Genomic DNA, 20,441 nt, shown 5'->3' on the forward strand with positions numbered 1-20,441 from the left:
GGCCACCCTGAGACTCCATAGTGAATTCCAGGTCAGCCTGGGCTAGAGTGAAACCTTACCTCGAAAAAAAACCAAAAAAAAAAAAATCTGTAGGAAAAGGCCTGGTATCTGTTATATCTTTGTGACTATAAGTTGTTAGTTTTCTTCTGTGGTGAGTCTTTGCCTTAGACTACTTCCCCTACTTATCAGTTGCTGAGGGAATGTTAATGCACAGAAGCAGAAAGAATTCAGTTCGTCCTGGGCCTGTCTGCAGAGGCAGGCTGTCTCTGCTGTCTTGGTTGCATGTGCCAGAGCACTGTGTGTCCTTCTCCTGGTACCAGCTCAGGACCCTGGTCTTGATGGGCCTGGAGTCCAGCCATGTGCAAGATAAGTAGGATGTGAGTTTATAACAGAGTCACCCTGTGTTTTTGTCCAGATTTCTTTCTCTGTTCATTTTATAATATGGTAGTATGTATAAAGTTTTTGGTGTACTAGATAAATTAGCTAGAATTCATAATTCCAAAAACACACGTGTTAAATAAAGAACTTATTTGGTGATTTTAAGTAGTCTGTTCTCTGGTATATCCATCTTGAAGTATGATTTATTTGCACACTAGTTAATCAAGAACAGGGAATTCCATTTGCCTGTGGACACAGTGCCCACTGCCTGTCACTATATTGGGCTCCCCTGTCTGAGCACGGGCCTTACATTTGCTCAGGTGATGGCCCGTGTGAAAGCCATTGTGTTCCACAGAGGTGATGTGTTTTTAATTTTTTCCATGAGTACGTTTCACTTCAAAGAGACACATTTTATAAATATGAAACCAAGCCATCAATCTTTTTACACTGTTTATTTAACAGTCTGAAAATAACAATTTAGGGAAGAGTCTTTGATCTTCTAATCTTTCCCTGTGAACTGCTGTGATTACTTAATATGGTAGTAAGAGCCCTGTGTCCTTGGTACCTTGAGAGCATGCAGCACAGAACGCTGCTCTTCCCTCTCTGATTTTTCTAATTTTAAAAGTTTGCCTGGGTCCAGAGTTCTGTTTGTATCATAAGTACACATTGTCTCTAGGGCATACTAGTGGACTGGGGTGGGAGGAAGGAAAGATGAAAAGTCTCATTTTTCTCTTGCTCATAGATCCTGAAGTTCACCCTCAAAGTGAAGAATACTGGGGCCACGTGAATCCAATAGGACCCCGGGCCTGCTACGATGAAGGCAAACGTGTCGCAGAGACCATGTGCTATGCCTACATGAAGCAGGTATTCAAGCAGGTTGGGGGCTGGTGGTAGAGATACAGAGATCGCCTCAAATCAGGGCTGGAGCATGGAATAATGTCCCTGCCTGATTGTTCCTGGTGGTGGGTGCTGGGAAAGTCTAGCTGTCCTTGTTTTGAGAATGCTTCCCTGGAGTGCTGCCAGATGGCTGTGTACAGACATGAGATGACTTCCGGTCCTGGTGAATGGCTGTGAACGGCATGCTTCCTCATTGCCACATTGCCTTTGAGCAGCTAATACGTGCCTCTTTTCCTCAAACCTCCACATTGATGGACGTTTACAATCCTTTTAGTTGTCAGATATAAAAATAAACTCAAGTTTGCTTTACTTTGGACCTGTATAGGAACTGTTTATTCACTGCTGCTTCCTGCTAACTTTAATACTCATTGTTGCACTGGGCACCTCTGCTATGGGTATTTATATCCCCCACATGTCATAGCAGAAGTTGCCATAGACCAAGAGGCTAAAGTTCCCACACTGACTTTGGTGCTGCATGACTTGGAGACTTCTGAGCACTTGGTTCTTATCTTTGAAGTGGGCTTACAACCGCCCACCCGCTTTGGGCTGGGTGCAGAGAGCAAGCTGTGCAGCTAGGTGAGGCCCAGGCTCTTCCCTGCATTTCTCACTGAATGTGCCCTGTGCTTGAGCCACCACTGTCAGATATGAGAAAGATTCCTTTATTGAAGCACAGGAAGTAAGGTGGGCACAGAATGCTCTTTGTTCCTGGTTAGGTTTTGTGTGGAGGTGGTATCTGTCATGAGAGGCGCCTTCTGGGTCCCAGGCTGTAGCCTGTGGGCATGTGGGTGTATGGTGCCTGACCTGAATATTAAAAGGAGGCCCTGTGGGCACAAGCAGTCCCTGGCCTCTGACTACTCTATGTGGACTTTCAGGCCTTAAGATGTGTGGCACTAAAGGTGATGATGCAGTGTAAAGCCCAGCTGCCTCTTTGTGGCAGGGCGCAGGGAGTTCTCTACTTCCTCTTCTGTAAGCAAAATGCTGAAATAAAGAGCCCTGAAGCAACCTGGGTGTGTGTGTGGTGGGGGGATGGGGGGAAGAATTGATCCCTGCTTACATCTCTGACAGACAGACCTTGTTTCCAAAGTTGTTTTGGTGTTGCCTTGTACTGTCTGTCTTTTTTGAGGAAGGTACATTTTTTTTGAGGAAGGTCTCATTTTTCTCTTGCTCCATTTCTGAGGCCAGAGTTGTAGACTCAAGAACAAAAACTTCTGTGCAATTAGCTACAGTGTGAGTGGCACTTAATATGTCGCCAACTCTTCGGCTTTCTCTTTACTGTTTTCATGGAGGGTAGGGTTGCATTTTTAAGACAGTGTTCACTCTGTAGCCCAGGCTAGTGTGGAACTCATTTTGTAGCCAAGGCTAATCTTACGCTTTCAATTCTCTTGCCTCAGTTTTCCAACTGCTAGAGTAACAGACCTGAACTACTAATGCCTGGCTATGGTATTTCTTACTTTGTAAATTTTTATATACGTAAAGCTAGTAGATCATGTTTACTGAACTTCTTTTCATTAAATGATCATGCAATTTAGTTGATAATTTTACCCTAAATACACACTCAAGATAATTATAGAATTTAGTTGCAATGAAGCTAGTATTTATTGGGCATTGATGGTACTCCAGGCCCTGTTCCCTATGCAGCATCCCCATGTCATATTCTGGCCTGTGCGAGTCACGTGCCCAGGGCCATGGAATGAAGCATCCAGACAGATTTGGAACTCTCAGCATTTCAGAGTCTATTCACACAGTCAGGAGTTTAATAGCATAGTGTCGTGGCTTGATTCAGATGTTTCCCATAAACTTAGGTGTTCTGAATGCTAGGTTCCCAGCTGATGGAGACTTGGGAATTAACGCCTCCTGGAAGGAGTATATTGTTGGGGACAGGCTAATGGGTGTTATAGCCAGTATCCTCTTGCCAGTGTTTGGCACAATTTTCTGTTGCTATTGTCCAACTTATGTTGACCAGGGGTGATGTCCACCCTCTGCTCATGTCATCGTTTTCCCCTGCCATCATGGAGCTTCCCCTCAAGTTTGTAAAGTAAAATAAAACCTTTTTTTCCCAAAAAGCTGCTCTTGGTTGGGTGATTTCTGCCAGCAGTGCAAACCTGACTGCAACACATACGCATCATTGCCCAGGGAAATGAAGGGAATGTACCTTCCAGAAGTATTCATGTGGCCAGTGAGCATGCATGCTTGGGCATGAGCGTTCCTGACAAGAACCCCACCAGAAGAAAAGTTCCTCCAGCAGCCAGTACTGTCCTTGTATAGGGACCAGCTGTGACTCTGTGGGCACAGCACCTTCTATGCAATCTCTGGACACTTGCCTTACACCCAAGAGGCCCTGGCAGCCAGCTGTGGAGTAGTAGTTAGCATCACAACCATGCCTGATTGCACAGCACACTTTCCCTGTGGCATTGTGGCTTCTGTTTGTAGGAACATCACAAGAAGTATTTGTGATTTCTGATCACAAAATGGGCTTGAGAATTGTCACATGGGAGACAGCCTAGCACCTTTGCCAAGAGGTAGAGGTTCATTACTCTGTTATCAGACCTGGCCAAGTGTGCTCATCTGCCCAGGTGAGCAATGTCATGCATGTCTTCCTGTAGGTATCATTGGGGACTTTCTGTCCTTGGTGGCATGTCAAGACTCATGAAAATGATATAGCCACCTGTCTCCATAGCCTCTCGCTCATTTCTGCTGCATGACCATTCACAGTGGTTACATGCTGTGTGGTTGAGGGTGCCAGAGTTCTATCTAGCTGTGCTGGCTAAAGACAGACAGCTAGAGGTGTGGCTTCCTACAGAGGAAGAGATGACATAGTCAAGAACTATGCCTGTGGGTGGGTGGAGGGTACCATGGCCTTACATGGATTCTCAGATCTAGTGAAAGGCCAGGTGTGAATTTCAAGCTTTCCAACCCCATTCTCCATATTCTATATTGGGCTCTCTCACAGGAAGAACCACAGGTCTGTGTCATGGCTCCAGCTGGTTCAGAGTGGTACCAAGCTTCCGTCCCCCATGTCTGAATCATTGTGGAGGATTTCTGCTCTGCCTGTCAGAGTGACACCATGTATTTGAGTCACATCTGGGGTCCTCCAATGGCAGCGTGCTCTGGAAAGGACACTGAGAACAGCCTTTATCTCACACAGCAGCCAGCAAAGGGGGGTCAGAGCCCCTGTCGGCCTTGCTGCTCTGTAGCTAATACTAGTCTTCTGGCAGGCCCGAACACCACAGTGGTGGTTCTTGTCTGGACTGGGACTTTGTTAAGTCTCACTTCTTGTTTTGGACTGTGTAACTCTGCAACTGGTGGTCACCCTATAGGCCTGCAGCAAGTATTGCAAAGTCAGGAACTGGGGCTTTGCTAGGTTGGGTCTGTGTAAAGGTTGGGCTCCAAAGCTTGTGCCCAGCACTGTGACCCAGAAGTGTGATTTAAGCTCAGGGATAGCTACCTTCAGGATATGCACCCTCCATGTCCTGCTGTCCCAGTAGGCTGTTGCAGATAAGGAAGTATCATTGAGAGAGAGAATTGCACACAGTCCAAGGACATCAAGTCCCAGGACAATCAGCACAGTTGTTGGCAATGCCCAGAACTCAGGCCACACAGACTCACCCTGGAGTTCTCAGTAGGGAGATTAATTCACAGAGCTGCATTATGACTGTCAGTTTCAAGTTCTAAATGTGCAGCCTGTTGACACAGTTTGAGGAGAAAACATGTTAATTATCATGATTTAGGCTATCTTGAGACTTTCAACAAAGTCAACAAGGGTAAATCATATGATTTTGGCATATTGTTAATTCATTATTTTAAAAACTATATTTTTGTTATTTTACACATACGGATGCATCCTTTTGGTCATAATTATAATTTTTAAACCTCCGTATGTTGCACAAATAAAGCTAATATATAGGAACTGAAACAAAACTATGAACAATCTTTTTATTAAAAAGAACTTTGCATTTTCTGAAGGATTCTCTTTTGAGATTTGTTTAATAAATGAAGTATCCTGATGTTGGAAAAATAAAATTTGATTTCCCAGGAAAATCTCTCGCATATCCCTTACAGAAGATGTCATTGGGATCAAAGGGAAAAACACCCTTCATGAATAACATGAGCTCGTTAGAGACATTAGGCTGCCACTCTGCGTGCCTGTGGGCACCGTGGTTTCATACACGGGGCTCACCCTGAAGCTGTGGTCCAGGCTCAGGGAACAGTTGAGCTCATCACTTGTGAGCTGGCCGCTGAGCTTGTGGCTCATCCACTCCTTGGGCTGGGTCTCCAAAACAGGTCACCATTCATAAAACCGTAGACCAGAAGAGTAGAAAGAGAACGTAGAAACCAAATATCTAGAACTGTAACCTTGAAGGTATGGTTTTGTTTTTTTAATCATCAGAAATATTTTTTAAACAAATTCTAGTAGCTTATGTATACTATACTTAAGGGGCCTGGGGGAAACTAAGGAAATGTCTCATTATAGAGGCCTTCATGCCTGGAATCACCTCCTGTGACCTCCGTCCAGCTCCTTGTAACCAAGGCACCTCCAGGGCCATGATTGAGCCTCCTCCACCCCAAAGCCCTCCATGCTCTGAGGTTCCAGTTTGCAGTCCTGTCAGCCTAGCAGAGATGCTTGTGAAGCATGCCACATGATTACCATTAGCTCAATGGAATTTAGTGTGATTGGCACAAGGACAAAGGTCATATGTGTGCTGAATAGGTAGTGCTTTTCCCCTTTCATACAGCTATTTATGTATCATGCACATGGCATTTGGAGATGATTTAAAGTAGATGGGAAAAAGTGCCTAGGTTCTCTGCTAATACTACTCCCCTTTTATTTAAGGGACTTGGGCATCCGTAGACTTTGTGTCAGAGGGTACCCTGAGCCAGTAAGTATCCTGGATATTCCAAGAGACATCTCCCCTCCAAGTACTAACCAGCCCCAACCCTGCTTAGCTTCTGAAATCAGGAGATTGGGCATTTGCAGGGTGGAATGGCCATAGACCCAAAAGACATCTGTAGTGAGCTGTTAATGTCAGGATCTTCAATATTAGAAGATTAAATGGATTCTCCAGAAATGTGTAGCTAGTGATTGCTGGATGAACCTGGGTGTTTCTACTACGCCTGTGGGCCTGTGCTGTGTGGCCATGTGTTGAGATGCCTGCTGTCCATATGGGGCTTCACAGTTTTGTCTCCTTTGAAGTTTTTGTACACTTTATGTTGATGTAACACACTTGCAGGATTGTCCTTGTTCTTCTGAATGTTGAGCCATGGAAACGACTTGAGGTTTCCCACAAGTGATAGAGTATACAGCAACCAGAAGCTATGGCTAAGAGTGGGTCACTGTTAGTTCTGTGAATGTTGCTCTTGTATATGATGAGGCCCTCCCCACCCTGGGATGGAAACTCACTGATGTGCTGGTTGGCAGGACTCGGCCACACAGATCGGTCACATGACCAGAAGTGCGTGGATGTGTTTCCCTATTGGTCTTTTAGAGGTCAGCCCTCCAGTGATACACTATAGCCTGACAGGCACTTCCTCAATTTCAGTAGGTCCTTTCCCTCTGGGAAGGTGGTTTTGGGAACACATTGACCCTCTGTCGAAGTCTGAGATGTAGCATAATTGTCCCCTTCTCCAAGCCGTGCATGGGCAGAAACCCAGCACCTTAAGCAGCCTGCCGGCACCTGCTGGCTGTACTGTCATGTCAGCATCCCACTGTAAGGGTAGAGGATGAGTGTCAGCTGAACTGCACATGTTGAGCCTTTGTGTTGAGGCAAGAGTTTGCTGACACTACATATAGGAAGAGCGAAATGGGCACACAAATTCCAGAAGACACCAGTATCTAAAAGCAGAACAAGTTGTAACCAAAGCAAGCCCTGGATTTATTTTATTTCTGTGTAGTTAATCTGTGGATTTAGCTCAAGAGTTTCAGTTCACGGCAGCTGCTGGTGTTTGTCTCACACTAAGGAAAGACATGAGGCTGCTATGGGAAGAGGTGGATGCAGGGAGCTACATCCACAGCAAAGGTCCACATAGGCTCTGGGAACCTTCAGCTTGTCCCAGTTAGCTCACTGTGCTGTGTTGCCTAACAGTTCTGCTGGTCCAAATGGAGAAGTCAACAAGCTAGCCTGTTTATGTGCTGGGCTGTTAATGTGTGCACAGCTCAGTTCATGATAAACTGTACTCTAGAACAGTGCTCCTGAGGAAGGGGGAGGTAAGAGAATAAATGTATTTGATTTTCTGCAAACTTGCAAAAGCCTGTACTGGGCATGCTGGTTAAAGTATTATAAAGTTGCTGATGTTTTCCATTCTCTGGGAAATTAGAGCCACATTCACCTGATTTTTTTTTTCTCCTTGTCCCATCAATTAAATGCAAGTAAAACACTTATGAGTTCTTCTGTACTAAGCAACATCTCCACTCCCCTTCCCCAACCCTCTGTAATTCCTTGTCCCCATCATTCATGGGGATAAGTTCCATGACCCCTGCTGAGGACCTGGGACCCCGGGTGAGTCTGTACCCTATATTTTAATGCCGTCTTAAGCAGGTGCCCCGCATGGCCTGTAGCTGTCACCTCGGCAGTTTGTGGTCTGACAGCACAACTAGCACGCGTTCTGTCTTCCTCGCCAGCCTCACAGATACAAAATCGAGAAGTTGCCGTCTGCACTTAAAAGGAAGTCCCGATGGCTGCTCCAGCACACCCAGGCTGCCAGCAGCACTGTTCTGGACTTTGGGGATGTTATTAAGTAGAGTAAGGCTTGAACTTCAGCACCAGTACTTTGACAGTGGACCTGCTCATGGGGACAACCAGCAAGTGACTAGCACGTGGGCGGCGCATACATGGTGGGTGTTCAAGGGGACTGTTCCCATGCTGCGTGGGATGACATGGGATGGTGAGCAACTGCATCATGCTACCCAGAAAGGCACACAGTCTAAGCTTCGTGAGTTGCTTATTTCTGGAATTTTTATTTAATATTCTCAGAGTGCAGATAACTGAAACCACAGAATGTGAAGACCTCAAGTTGGACAGGGAGAGGGATTATTGTTTGCTCCAGATAATTCAGTAGAGGAAGCATGTGCCTTGGTTGAAAGGCTCTCAGTAGCTCATCTGAAAATATCGTATTTCTGGAAGGAGCATAGATAAAGCACTCGTTTCTAGAAGTTACCTATGGGCTAGCTCAGTGCTTCCCAGTCCTTATTTAAAAATATTTTCGTTCATTGTTTATTTATTTATTTGAGAGTGACAGACAAAGGAAGAGAGAGAGAGAGAGAGAGAGAGAAAATGGACGTGCGAGGGCCTCCAGCCACTGCAAACGAACTCCAGACGCATGCGCCCCCTTGTGCATCTGGCTAACGTGGGTCCTGGGGAATTAGGCCTCTAACCGGTTCCTTAGGCTTCACAGGCAAGCACTTAACCACTAAGCCATCTCTCTAGCCCCCCAGTCCTTTTTCTAAATTTATTTATTGATTTATTTGAGGAAGAATGGGCACACCAAGGCCTCCAGCCAATGCAAATGAACTGCAGATGCATGTGCCACCTTGTGCATCCAGCCTATGCGGATACTGGTGAATCAAACCTGGGTCCTTAGGCTTCGTAGGCAAACAACTGCTAAGCCATCTCTTCCCAGTCCTTTTTATAGCAAAAAGCATATGTGGAAATTGCTTGTTAAGCAACTTAGGTAGATGAATGTTGTTGCTGTGACACAGGTAACAGCTGGATGGCTCTAGACACTGTGAGGGCTCACACGGGCCCTCAGAGCTGTGCTCATCCCCTTAGCTCACTCTCTTAGATAAGAATTCAGTGCTTATGAGGCTTATTGATGAAAGGTCGGTTCGGTTCCTAGCCTGTGCTGCAGCTAAGGAAGTTGAATTAGAAATGAAAACGAAGGCTTTGACTGAGGTTGACAACAGCAGCAGTTAATTATTTGTCATTATCATCACTGTACCTTGATTAAGAACATACAGGAACTGGTTGCAGCCATAATAATAATAATAATCCAAGGGTTGTTTCTTCTGTGCTGCTGTGGTTGAGAGAGGGTGGGGCTGTGTAGCCAGAAGAAGCTTGGAGCAGTGAGAGTGAAGAGCCCCAGGTTTTCACACCTTGTCCTTCTGCCTTCATACTGACACGTGCGCACATGTCCCTTATGTCATGCACCAAATGTTAGTAGCAACACTTGGAAATCCCATGAACTCAGTATGGAATGAGAACATGGAATTTTAACATGATCATTTGAGAAAACCTTCTGTAGTTTTAAAAAAAAAAAAAACCTCTTTCCTGAATACATATTTGAAAATACATTTTTCTAGATTACAGAAGTAATACATGTGCATTGTAGTAAAACACAGATATTAAAAATCACCTACAAGTGAAACAGAAAAGAAGGTGAACATTAGCCATCCATGCTAAATGTTACTAGGACGTCTCTTTCCAGACTGTCAGCCTATATTGGACATTAAATTGTATTTAGATTTTCACTGAAACAGAGCTTGGGAGTAGAGGTACAAGATTTCCGCTTACAAATGTTTGTCTCTCTTTCCCAAAACTTTGCAGTTGCGGTTTTGTTTTTTGTTTTTTTTTTTTTTCCCTTTGTCAGATTTCAAATACTCATTGGCATATAAAACTCTTTTGGGTGATGTCTTTACAGAATGTTATTTGAATAAGAGGTTATAAAAGCCTCTTAAAGGTATGAGCCCACTGTGAGAAAACCGACACTTGATGGGGAACAATTTATATGGACAGTTTTACCCATGCATGGACCAATGACCCATAGCTTCCCTACCAGAGTGTCAGCCTGTGGTAACTTTGTCCTTTATGGTGAGCACATAGGATCAGAGTGAAGGAGCCATCTTCTTCTGGGAATGAAAAGCAGGCTGTTTCAGCCAAGCTGTCCCATGCAGGGCACTAGAAATGTGGATGCAGAGGGTGGGCTGTGAAGGGAAGCCTGCCTCACATCCTCTTCTCTCTGTTCCAGGAAGGCGTAGAAGTGCGTGTGGCAAGAATCTTCAACACCTTCGGGCCACGCATGCACATGAACGATGGAAGGGTGGTCAGCAACTTTATCCTGCAGGCACTACAGGGGGAGCCGCTCACTGTGAGTGTTGCCTGCCAGCCCCAGGTGCTGCCCGTAACGCAGTCAGGAATCAGCCCACCGCAGCAAAGGACAACTGACTTGATTCTGGAAATAACATTTCCATATTGGCATTTCATGCTCATATATATCTCTGCTTCCTTCGTGAAGGTGCATGGGCAGAATGCCATCCAGGAATGGCTTCACATTGAAACTCGGGTGCCTGCCTCTCCACGTTGCATTCCAGGGTTCTGTTGTGCTAGCTGGCCAGTTTAGACCTGGCCTACTCTTTTCTGGGCCTCCTAGTGACAGCCAGGAGTGCACCTGAACTTTGTGGCCCTTTGGTAGCTAGGAAGGTGCAGGTCACTGTGGGGAGGAAGTTGAGCCGTGTGTGTATCAGAGCCTGGCACTTTCCTTGTCAAGGCTGACAAGCAGTCAGGTTTCTTCTAAAGGGATCCTGCATAGCTTCCATGGTCTGGGTTCATTGGCTTGCAAGTACAGCAAAGATGTGACATCTGTGCTTTTGCCAGCCATTCAATGCAGGTGTACCATCTGGGAGGGGGCATTAGGGGGTAGATACTCATTCCCCTTCCATCTCAACCCTCTCACCTCCCTGGAGAGGCTGGAAGGTATATCCGTGGCCTGATTATAAGTTCAGAAGGTTTCTTTGTCTGCTGAATCCTCCTGACTCCTCCCTACTCCCCACTGCTTTTCTCTTCCCTGGCCATTTCATTCCTGTCTTCAGTGGTCTGCCTCCATGTCTTTGTCCTGACCTCTGGCCTTTGCAGTCCTGTTCAGTTAGGAGTGTGATGAGATGAACACACTGTTCCTCTAATAAGACTGCCCAGAGGTTTGGTTGTTGATTAGTTTTTAGGGGAGAATAATTATGACTATTCAGATTCTTTCCAACTTTTCACTTGGCTACCTTTTGATAATCTACTGTAAAGTTGGAAAATTGTAAGTCAAATCATCCTGGGTCCAGATGCAGCTCTGACAGGTTCCATGAAGGTAAACCCAGTTTACAATTGAAACTTCCTAAGTCGAGAACTTTGTATGGATGCAAACCTATCCATCCCCCAATGGATTGATGAGCTCACTCCTTTCTGTTCTGTGATCTTCATGAATACTAATGCATTCAATGTTCACAGTAGGTCTTTGAACCCCAACTTGGTTGCCTTCATTTTCCAAGTGAGTAGACTGAAGCACACAGATATGGGCCTAGCTTTCTGTGGCAAATGATGACAGGCAACTTTTTTTTTTTAATTTTTAATTTATTTATTTAAGAGCGACAGACAGAGAAAGACAGATAGAGGGAGAGAGAGAGAATGGGCGCGCCAGGGCTTCCAGCCTCTGCAAACAAATTCCAGACACGTGCACCCCCTTGTGCATCTGGCTAACATGGGACCTGGGCAACCAAGCCTCGAACCGGGCTCCTTAGGCTTCACAGGCAAGCGCTTAACCGCTAAGCCATCTCTCCAGCCCGACAGGCAACTATTGAACTAGGGCTCTCCAGAATCCTCACAGTGTGCACTTCTCATATGTGTTTGCTGCTCAACTACCAATTTAAAACAAAGGCTTTTCTTGTTACGCAGTGGGGTGCCCCTCCAAGGTGAGCAAGGCTTGCTAAAACACATTCCAGAAAAGAAGGGAGTCCAGACAGCAATTCTAGGTTCCTAATGGTTCAAACTAGCTCATCCCCCTCCTCCTTAAAAGGCATCCGGCATCATTGTTTGGTGACCCTTGATGGAGGCATTGTGACTACACATAGCGCTTTCCACACTGCATGTGGGATCCACTGGCACATCCTGACAACCTTACTCTGATTCAACATGCCACCATACCTATTGGCCTGGTCATTGTGAAATCATTCATTCATTCTCCCTCTTCATGTTCTCTCACCTGAGCCCCAGAACCAGCCTTCTGAAGAGGACAGAAGTGTGAATGCCTCTCGTCTCAGAGACAACACAATCCACAGACCTCTCCCTGACACTCACTCCCCCTCTCCCTGCTGCTTACTCCTCAGACTGACCCACGAGCCCCCTGGGTCTTCCCTGTCCTGGAGTTCTTCTCCTGGGCATTCTTACCATTCAGTCTCTAAGGGGAGCCTTTTGGACCATTAGTTACATGAAGGTACTGTTTGGCTCTCTGATTTTATTTTGATTTCATTGCACCTACCTCAGACCAAAATATTAATTTTTCAGGCTCTCATCCCTACCATGTTAGCTCTTGAAACTCGGTCCTTTATTCTGTTGGCAGTTGTGTTGATAGTCCCTGGCCCTAGCTCTCAGGTAGCACGGGCAAATGTTGGTTGAACGGATGCCTGGGTATATGGTGGTTCCCTTCTGTTGGAATAAATGGAAGTGGCTCTGTGATTTGCATGGAAGCTAGCAGATGTAACTGTAGTTGCAAAGTGAAGCCATCATTCCATGCTCCCTCTTGCTTCAGTTTCCCCATCTGCAGATTCAGCCAAGTTCAGGTCAAAAATATTTGTAAATTACTATGCCTGCACTAAACCTGTGTAGACCTTTATCTTGTCATTTCCTAAACAATATAACTGTCCACATGACAGTGATATTGTATTAGGCACTATAATCTAGAGATCAAAACATGTAGGATGGAACTGGGGAGATGGCTCATCAGTTAAATATCTTTGCAAGCTTGCTGGCTCAAATTTAATTCTTCAGCACCCATGTCAAATTGGGGTGCAAAGTGGTGCATGCTTCAGGAATCCCAGTGCACACCTATGCAATGGGAAACAGCCAGGAGAATGTGCAGCCAGGCGATTGCACACAAAGCCAAGCGGTAAAAACAAAATATTAATAAGGGAGGCCCTGTCTCAAGCAGTGCCAGAGGGAGGGGCAAGCACTCCGAGGCTGTGCACAAACCTCCACATGCACCCCATGGCATGCACGCACATCCACACATACATACAGATGCACACATAATAAAAAAAAATGTAGGATGATGTGCATGGTTTATATGTAAATTCTGTACCACTTCACAAAAGGTGCTTGGCCATCCATGGATTTTGGTATCTGGAGTATTCTGAAATGAATACCCAAGGGTACCAGAGGACAGTTGTATTTGGGATTCACAGGAGCTCATAACCTGGGATCTCCTCTGTCCTGCTGTTCTGTGAACAGTCCCACCAGACATCCCTGGTGCCTTTTCAGCCACCAGCTCAGTGACTTCCTCACGCCAGCAGATCAGAGCTGCCTTGTCTGCAGAGAATGTTGTCAGTAGACTTTCAAGAAACAGCTTTTCAATTTTCTGCCTCTTTGGCAGCTTCAGGGCCCTGAGCTAGGGAGGAGAGCAAGTCCTCTGGCAACCTCACCAGTGCACTCCTTGTTGATAGAGGTAATAACTCACATGTTGTCTTGAGGCCTACCATGCCTCTGCCAGAACTGGGAGGGACAAGATCACTGGTGCCATCCGAGTGCCATTAATCTGGAACCTGCCAGGCTTCCGTCTTTCCTAGACTCCTGGGAAAGGCCTGGGGAGGCCATTTAGTGTGTTTTGTTTCTTTTGTTAGAATTCTTTTCCCATCAAGAATTTGATGAACTCCTAATGCCTTTCTGTCCCATTGAGGTAACATTTTTTACCCTTGTCAGATGTCCTGTGGAGAAGTCTGGGGATAGATGTGCTAAACTCTCCACCCAGCATAATCTTTGAAATGAAAATATATATATAGGTTAAGGAAGGGGGAAAGGGAGGAGTGTCTGCTTTTGCTTTTGCTTTTGCTGCTGTGTCCCCACCCAACATGTTCTGAGATGAAGGACCTCTCCTCGTATAGATGGCAACTGCTTTTGACTTTCCCTTCCACTTTTCAAACTCCAATAACATAACCACTCACTTGGCAACTGCCCTTCTGAGAAGCCCCTCTTATTTGTCCACTCAGCAAAGCTTGGGTCTGGGTATGCTATAGAATCTTAGCTGTGCTATGTCAGATTCTGCATGAGAATTTGGCTAATGTGTCACTTGGTTAAGTATGTTATTGTACATCAAAGTTGTGTTTTAAGTTAAATCACAAAGAACTTTAGAAAAGACTCTGTTTCATTTTGGGTTTGGAAAGTGAGTGAGTATGGTCCAGGCGGGCTAGTTCACTAAGTCTGTTTTTGAAGAGGCCTTGGCTCACAGTTCAGTTAATGCATTCATGCTTACATGGGTCCTAGACAATTGAACCGAGATCCTTTGGCTTTACTGGCAAATGCCTTAACCGCTAAGCCATCTCTCAGCCTCACCAGGCATCTCTTAGTGGGTGACGAAGATGGGGGTTTTGCTAAAATGACTCAGCAGGGTTTTTGTTAACATTGGATTTTATAACAGGTACATGTGGCCCTAAGTAATAGCTATGCCATATTTTATCATGCACTACAGTGGTAGATAACAAAGAGTCCACAGTGCAGTCAACAGAGGGGGCCAACTCCTCCCCCCAAGCTTATCTCAGCGACTTTTAGGTACCATGCTGCTTTGACCTACACATAGCACCTAGTCTTAGTGGTTTTTAGTCTCACCAATCTCCTTACATCTCGCCCATCCCATGAAATGAAGTCAGAGGGAATAACTGGACAGCATGGAGTGAGTGTGTGTGTGTGCGTGTGTGCGTGTGTGTGTGTGTGTGTGTGTGTGTGTGTGTGTAGATACACACTGTAGGTTCAGACCCTGAAGGACTCACACCTGACATTCCTGTGAACTCACTTTGTCTAGCTTGTGGATGCAGTGCAACCTCTGTCCCATAGACAAGTGTGTCAGTGAGGCCTGAGAGGTGGGTTTACTCACGACCATTGAGGCTTCTTGGAAGCTGCTTATCCTCATTGTGCCATTGCTGAGATCCACTGTTACAGTGTCTATGTCCTTTGAGTGGACCTCTCCATAAATAGTATAAACTAGCCTTTTCTCATGGCCACTGATAGACCCTGAGCTTGGCATGTGTGGTTTCATGTTGAGATAAGCAGTCTTTATACCTGCTTTGTTAAAACGTGGCCAAAGCCATGCCCTTCCTCTTACCTGCTGCTTTCTCTTTTCCTACTCACATCTGCTGGAATGAGCTCTTAGAAGCAGTATTGTGAGATGGCATGGGGGCTGAGACAGTCCTTTTAGTTGGTGGGGAGGGTCATGGTGGGAAGCGATACTGTTTTATTATAAGTGAGTTTGTTCCAAAAGACAGTTACTATCCCAGCTGCACTCTTGTCACCACAAGCAAGACAAGTAAACAGAAGCTGGTGGCTCATTGCTTCCTGCAATTTAGGGTTAAGGAATCTGTGAAAGAGATTCCATTTCAGTCTTTATGCTGATCCAAGAAATGCTCCAAAATTCAAAACTTTTTGAGTGCTGTCATGACATCACAAGTAGGAAAGCTCCCTGCTCCGTGACATGTCATGGGTCAAGAGTCAGAATGCAGACATTCTAAAAATATGATAGAAAATTATCTTCAGAGGTTTGGGAAGATGGCTCATTAGCTACGAGTACTTACTATACAAGCATTAGAGCCTGAAACTGCCCAAATTCTATTCCCTAGCAGCCATGTAAACATCTTGGTTTGGCCATGCATGTCTAACCCCAGTCCTGTAGGGAAGCAGATACCAGGGAATTGCTGAGGCTTACTAAGCAAAATAAATAAAGTGACAACTCTGGGTTGAGTGAGAGACATTGTCTCAAAGAAACTAACTGGTGCATGAGTGAAGAGGACACCTGATGCTCTCTCCTCTGGGATTGCAGTCCCCAGACCCTATGTTACATCCTAAGAAGTAGATGGAAGCCAATTGAATACTGTCTTGGAGAAAAACTTCATATGTGTGTACACACACACACGGTATTTCTGCTACATCTCATTGTTGGGCTGTTGAAATACAGAGCATGAGATGTGATTCAAACATGCTGAGTCCATAGGCAGTGGTTTTGAAGTCAGAACCCTAGAGCTCCCAGGAGCCACACCTCCAGTGTCAGTGTGGTGGTCTCAGAGGATCTAACTGTTGGTTTTCTTCTAGGTATATGGATCGGGGTCTCAGACAAGGGCATTCCAATATGTCAGGTAAGGCTCTCAGCCTTGCTGAAGTTTGGAGTACAGAAAGGAGAGTGGACAGACCAGTATTTAATGTATATGTTAGTTAATTACACAATTTGAGTGCATATTAAGTTAATGTGAATATTACGATGGGAAACTTCTTGCTTCCCACCCCACCACCACCTTTCTAAAGTTAAGGTGACTCATCCTCTCACTTCTGACTCCTGGCTGATCTCATACTGCCACCTAGTGTTGCATAGGTGAAGTTGCCCAGCACTCAAGGTGGCTTGCATAACATACAAGCCAAGTTTAGAGGTGATCTTAATCACCCATTCACCCTAAAAAATTAGAAATGTAGCGCCATTTTTTAAATATATAAAACATGGCTTTCAGGAGTAAAGAGAGTCTTCTTAAAAGCATGAGATCAGAGAGTGTCCTATTGGTGAATGAGATAGAAGCATAATCTTTAGAATTGTTCCCTGTGGTTTTTATTGTCATCTTTGAAATCCTCATACGTGGAGTTCTTTGAGGGCTGGTGCATTTGGTGACTAACTGCAGATTGTGGTAGACGTTCTGAGAGAAAAGTTATGATGATAAGCAACTGCCGAACCAAAATACATTTGAAATTCTGAAAAAGTTCCCAGCACACTTAATCATTGTTAAACCTACTTTAATGCCAGTACCCTAGAATGCCTGTCAATTATGAAATGCTGTTGCAGGTGTTGGGGCCATCTGGAGCACTATAGGGATAAGGTGAAAACTATAGAGTACAGGTCCTGGCAGCCCCCAGCCCGCTTCAGCCAGAGCAACCAAGATGGCCTTTGTCTGTTTAGATGAGGGGCCTTGTAAGGAGTCCCTTAGGAAAATGGAAATACTACTAAACAAAAATTTCAAAGTTGAAATATCCAGTTTATTTTTTTTTCTTAAATTAAGTGAATTCTTACATTTGATCCAGAAGATGCTGTGGATAGATACATGCCAGTGTCCTTTGTATTTTACCAAGCTGAGCCAAAGCCTGAAACTAAAATGCAGCTGCCCAAATGGGCAGTCTTATTTCAAGAGGCAGTTTCACAGAGGAGTATTAGCCATACTTCCTTGCAGAAGGTTTCTATTTCAAAGCACTGAGCTTGGACCTGTTGCTTGGAGACATCTATGGGGATACATTGCCAGAGCAGAGTGATAGCAGCCAGACTTCCATGTGTTGAGTACCATCTTTTCATAACGATAATGTGTTTTCATCCCATCTTCCCTCACCCCTAGTCATGCACTTGGTGAGGACATCTCAGTCTTCAGGAACACACATTCATCTTGGTACTGTGGCCTTAAATATTCGCAGCTCCCACACCATGTCTACAAGACGTGATGCAATAGAAGAGAAACCACTTAGAACCCTTTCTTATGGTCTCATGCCTCAGAGCATCCTACTCAAAATTCATTGAAGTAGCTTCAGATACTTTTGGTAGGGAGAGGGAGAGTGATTACAATAGTTTCAGAGCCAGGCGTGGTGGTGCATACCTTCAATCCTAGCACTTGGGAGGCAGAAGTAGGAGGACTGCTGTGAGTTCAAGGCCACTCTGAGACTACACAGTGAATTCCAGGTCAGCCTGGGCTAGAGTGAGACCCTACCTCAAAAAGAAAAAAAGTGGGGGGGGGGGACTGGAGAGATGGCTTTAGTGGTTAAGGTGCTTGCCTACAAAGTCAAAGGATCCAAGTTCCACTCCCCAGGACCCATGTAAGCCAGATGCACAAAGGGGCACATGCATCTGGAGTTTGTTTGCAGTGGCTGGAGGCCCTGTAGCATGCCCATTCTCTCTCACTACCTGCCTGTTCCCCCCCCCCAATAAGTAAATAAGAATTTAAAAAAAGAAAAAAAATATTTTTCCCCCAGAATCAGCAACGTGTATGCTGTGTACTGAGCACTGGACAGAACATGCCCTTAGGAGCAGGCCTGTTCTGGTGGCCACAACTCATACGCGGTTGATGTTACCTGTCCAGTTTCCTCCCAGACTAACAGACAACTTGGGAAGGAGGACATAATTTTCCCAGATACAAAGGTGTGAACTCTTTCAGCAACCCTGTCTCCATAATACTGTCATGTTTCCTCATTGTAGGAGCATTGGAGATGACAGGCTTCAGGGAGTTTGCTACACTTAGGAGTCAGTTTTCTGATAGTTTAGTAACTCAAGAGTCAGCTGAAAACAGACCAGTGGTTCACTATTTGTAACAGACTATCCTTTTAGGAACTAGAAATCTTTTCTTTTACAGTAAAAAAGGCACAAAACCTGAATCCATAGTTACTGTCCCCAGTTAACTGTTCCCCAGAGCTATGGTTGCCTCTGCCTTGATAGCTGGTGGGGACCCTGAGGGCTAGGTGGTCATCCGCATTGACATTTGGCATGACATGTCTGATACTTTCATGGTCAGGTTATGTCCTCATTCACATAACAAAGGCATGCTATATATTTTTAAAAAGTCACTTTGTCAAAATGACACTTTTAAAGAGCTTCAGGTTAAATGAGTGTAACCTATGCAATTTTGACCTTAAAAGTTGCCAATTTATTATATAAAGGTACATGGCCCTCCCTCTCTCTTTTTCTGATGAGAATGACTGCTTATGAGTGAGCCGTCTTCCAAGTTAATATGACACCCCCCCCCCCCACTGAGTTCTAATATTACAACCCATCCTGGGCACAACTAGATGGCAGCTTTTAATGTCTCCTTACAGATTTACACAGGCAGATGCTGGAAGAGGATGCATTGTGGTGTGGTGACTGCCATGGTGATGAAGTGACTTTTTGCCAGTTTCTTTTAGAAAAGAAATCATCCAAGGTCAATTGTGATTTACATTTGCCCTTGATCTGCAAGAACAGAAATATAAAGTACCCATTTGCCAAAAAATGGAAAAGCAGTAATAACCTGCCTACTAAATATCCCAAAAACCTTCCCAATATTTTCAATTAAAAGAAAAGCAAAATGATCTTGGATTTTCTTTGGGAAATTGATAATGACCCACAGTGACCTCCTTGCTGATAGTGATGGAGGAGGAAGGAGAGGTGTCGAAGTGGACTCATTCGGATCACTAGGCTGGAACTTTAAGTCTTCTAAGAAACATGATCATAGGCTTAGAGCAAGCACTTGTATTTAGCAGTGAGGTGTCATTTTTACGAAGTAACTTTTTTTTAACAGAGCCACACTTTAAAGCTTCTGAAAATAAGAACCAAACCTTGGTAAGCGGAAATTTGCTTACTTCTCTTCACCTTCATGGCCCAGTTGATCACAATCCATCTGCAACATCCAGATGCCCCTGACAGCTTCATAGGATATGTTGTAGGGTGGAGGGTTGAAGGTTGGGGGAATAGGGAGCAACGTTTTAGTTGACTTCAACACTCAGTTATGTTTGGCTTTATCTGTGATTTGCCAGTATGGAGATTGCATACTGGAGTCCATTCATTACTGTGGCTCTCAGTTTACAAAGTAACTGTATTTTTGTTCAGCAAACCGTGTGGGTTCATAATAAACATGGGAGTTTATAAGAAACCCTACAAATTCCATCTTTTGAGGATATATGTCTACTTTAACTTATTTTGGGTTGTTAATTGTTTTCAGAGATATTCAGAATTGCACAGAAAGGGCAAACTTCACTCAGCATCCATTCTGTTTTTCTGCCCTTATCACATCCACCAAAAGCAAATCCCAGACGTCATAGATGTCATTTCATCCATGAACATATTAGCATTATAAGCACCATGTTAATATGCAGGATTTTATTTTGACATTTAGTCTGCCATTTGGGTTTTTGTTTGTTTGGGGAAGGCTGGTGTGTAACCTCATGTCTAATATGTCTTGGCAGCTGGTACCTTACCCTCCTCTACTTCTTTTTCCAGTGATCTGGTGAATGGTCTGGTGGCACTCATGAACAGCAATGTCAGCAGTCCTGTCAACCTGGTGAGTACTGCGTGCCTTCCCTCTCCTGGAGACAGCTTGAGGCTCATGCTCTTGAGAGAGGCTCTGCTTTGCTTGCCATGAGCTCATGAAAGGCTTCATGGCTGTGGCTTGCTAAATACTGAGGTGAAAACAAAGCAACAGACGCTTGCAGGGATAGGTGACA

At 44.8% G+C, this 20,441-nt stretch overlaps 1 protein-coding gene across 3 annotated transcripts in view; it reads left to right on the forward strand.

The window, feature by feature from the left end:
* The window catches only part of Uxs1 (UDP-glucuronate decarboxylase 1), a 93,466-nt gene that overhangs the window by 62,591 nt on the left and 10,434 nt on the right, over positions 1–20,441 (forward strand). For all 3 annotated transcript variants that reach the window (XM_004651794.2, XM_004651795.2, XM_045147287.1), the window contains 4 exons: positions 1,121–1,242; positions 10,234–10,353; positions 16,317–16,360; positions 20,218–20,278. In XM_004651794.2, the coding sequence (XP_004651851.1) occupies positions 1,121–1,242; positions 10,234–10,353; positions 16,317–16,360; positions 20,218–20,278 (347 nt within the window). The remainder of the gene's footprint in view (positions 1–1,120; positions 1,243–10,233; positions 10,354–16,316; positions 16,361–20,217; positions 20,279–20,441) is intronic.

Source organism: Jaculus jaculus, chromosome 4 (assembly GCF_020740685.1).
Source record: "Jaculus jaculus isolate mJacJac1 chromosome 4, mJacJac1.mat.Y.cur, whole genome shotgun sequence".
Lineage (NCBI taxonomy): Eukaryota > Metazoa > Chordata > Mammalia > Rodentia > Dipodidae > Jaculus > Jaculus jaculus.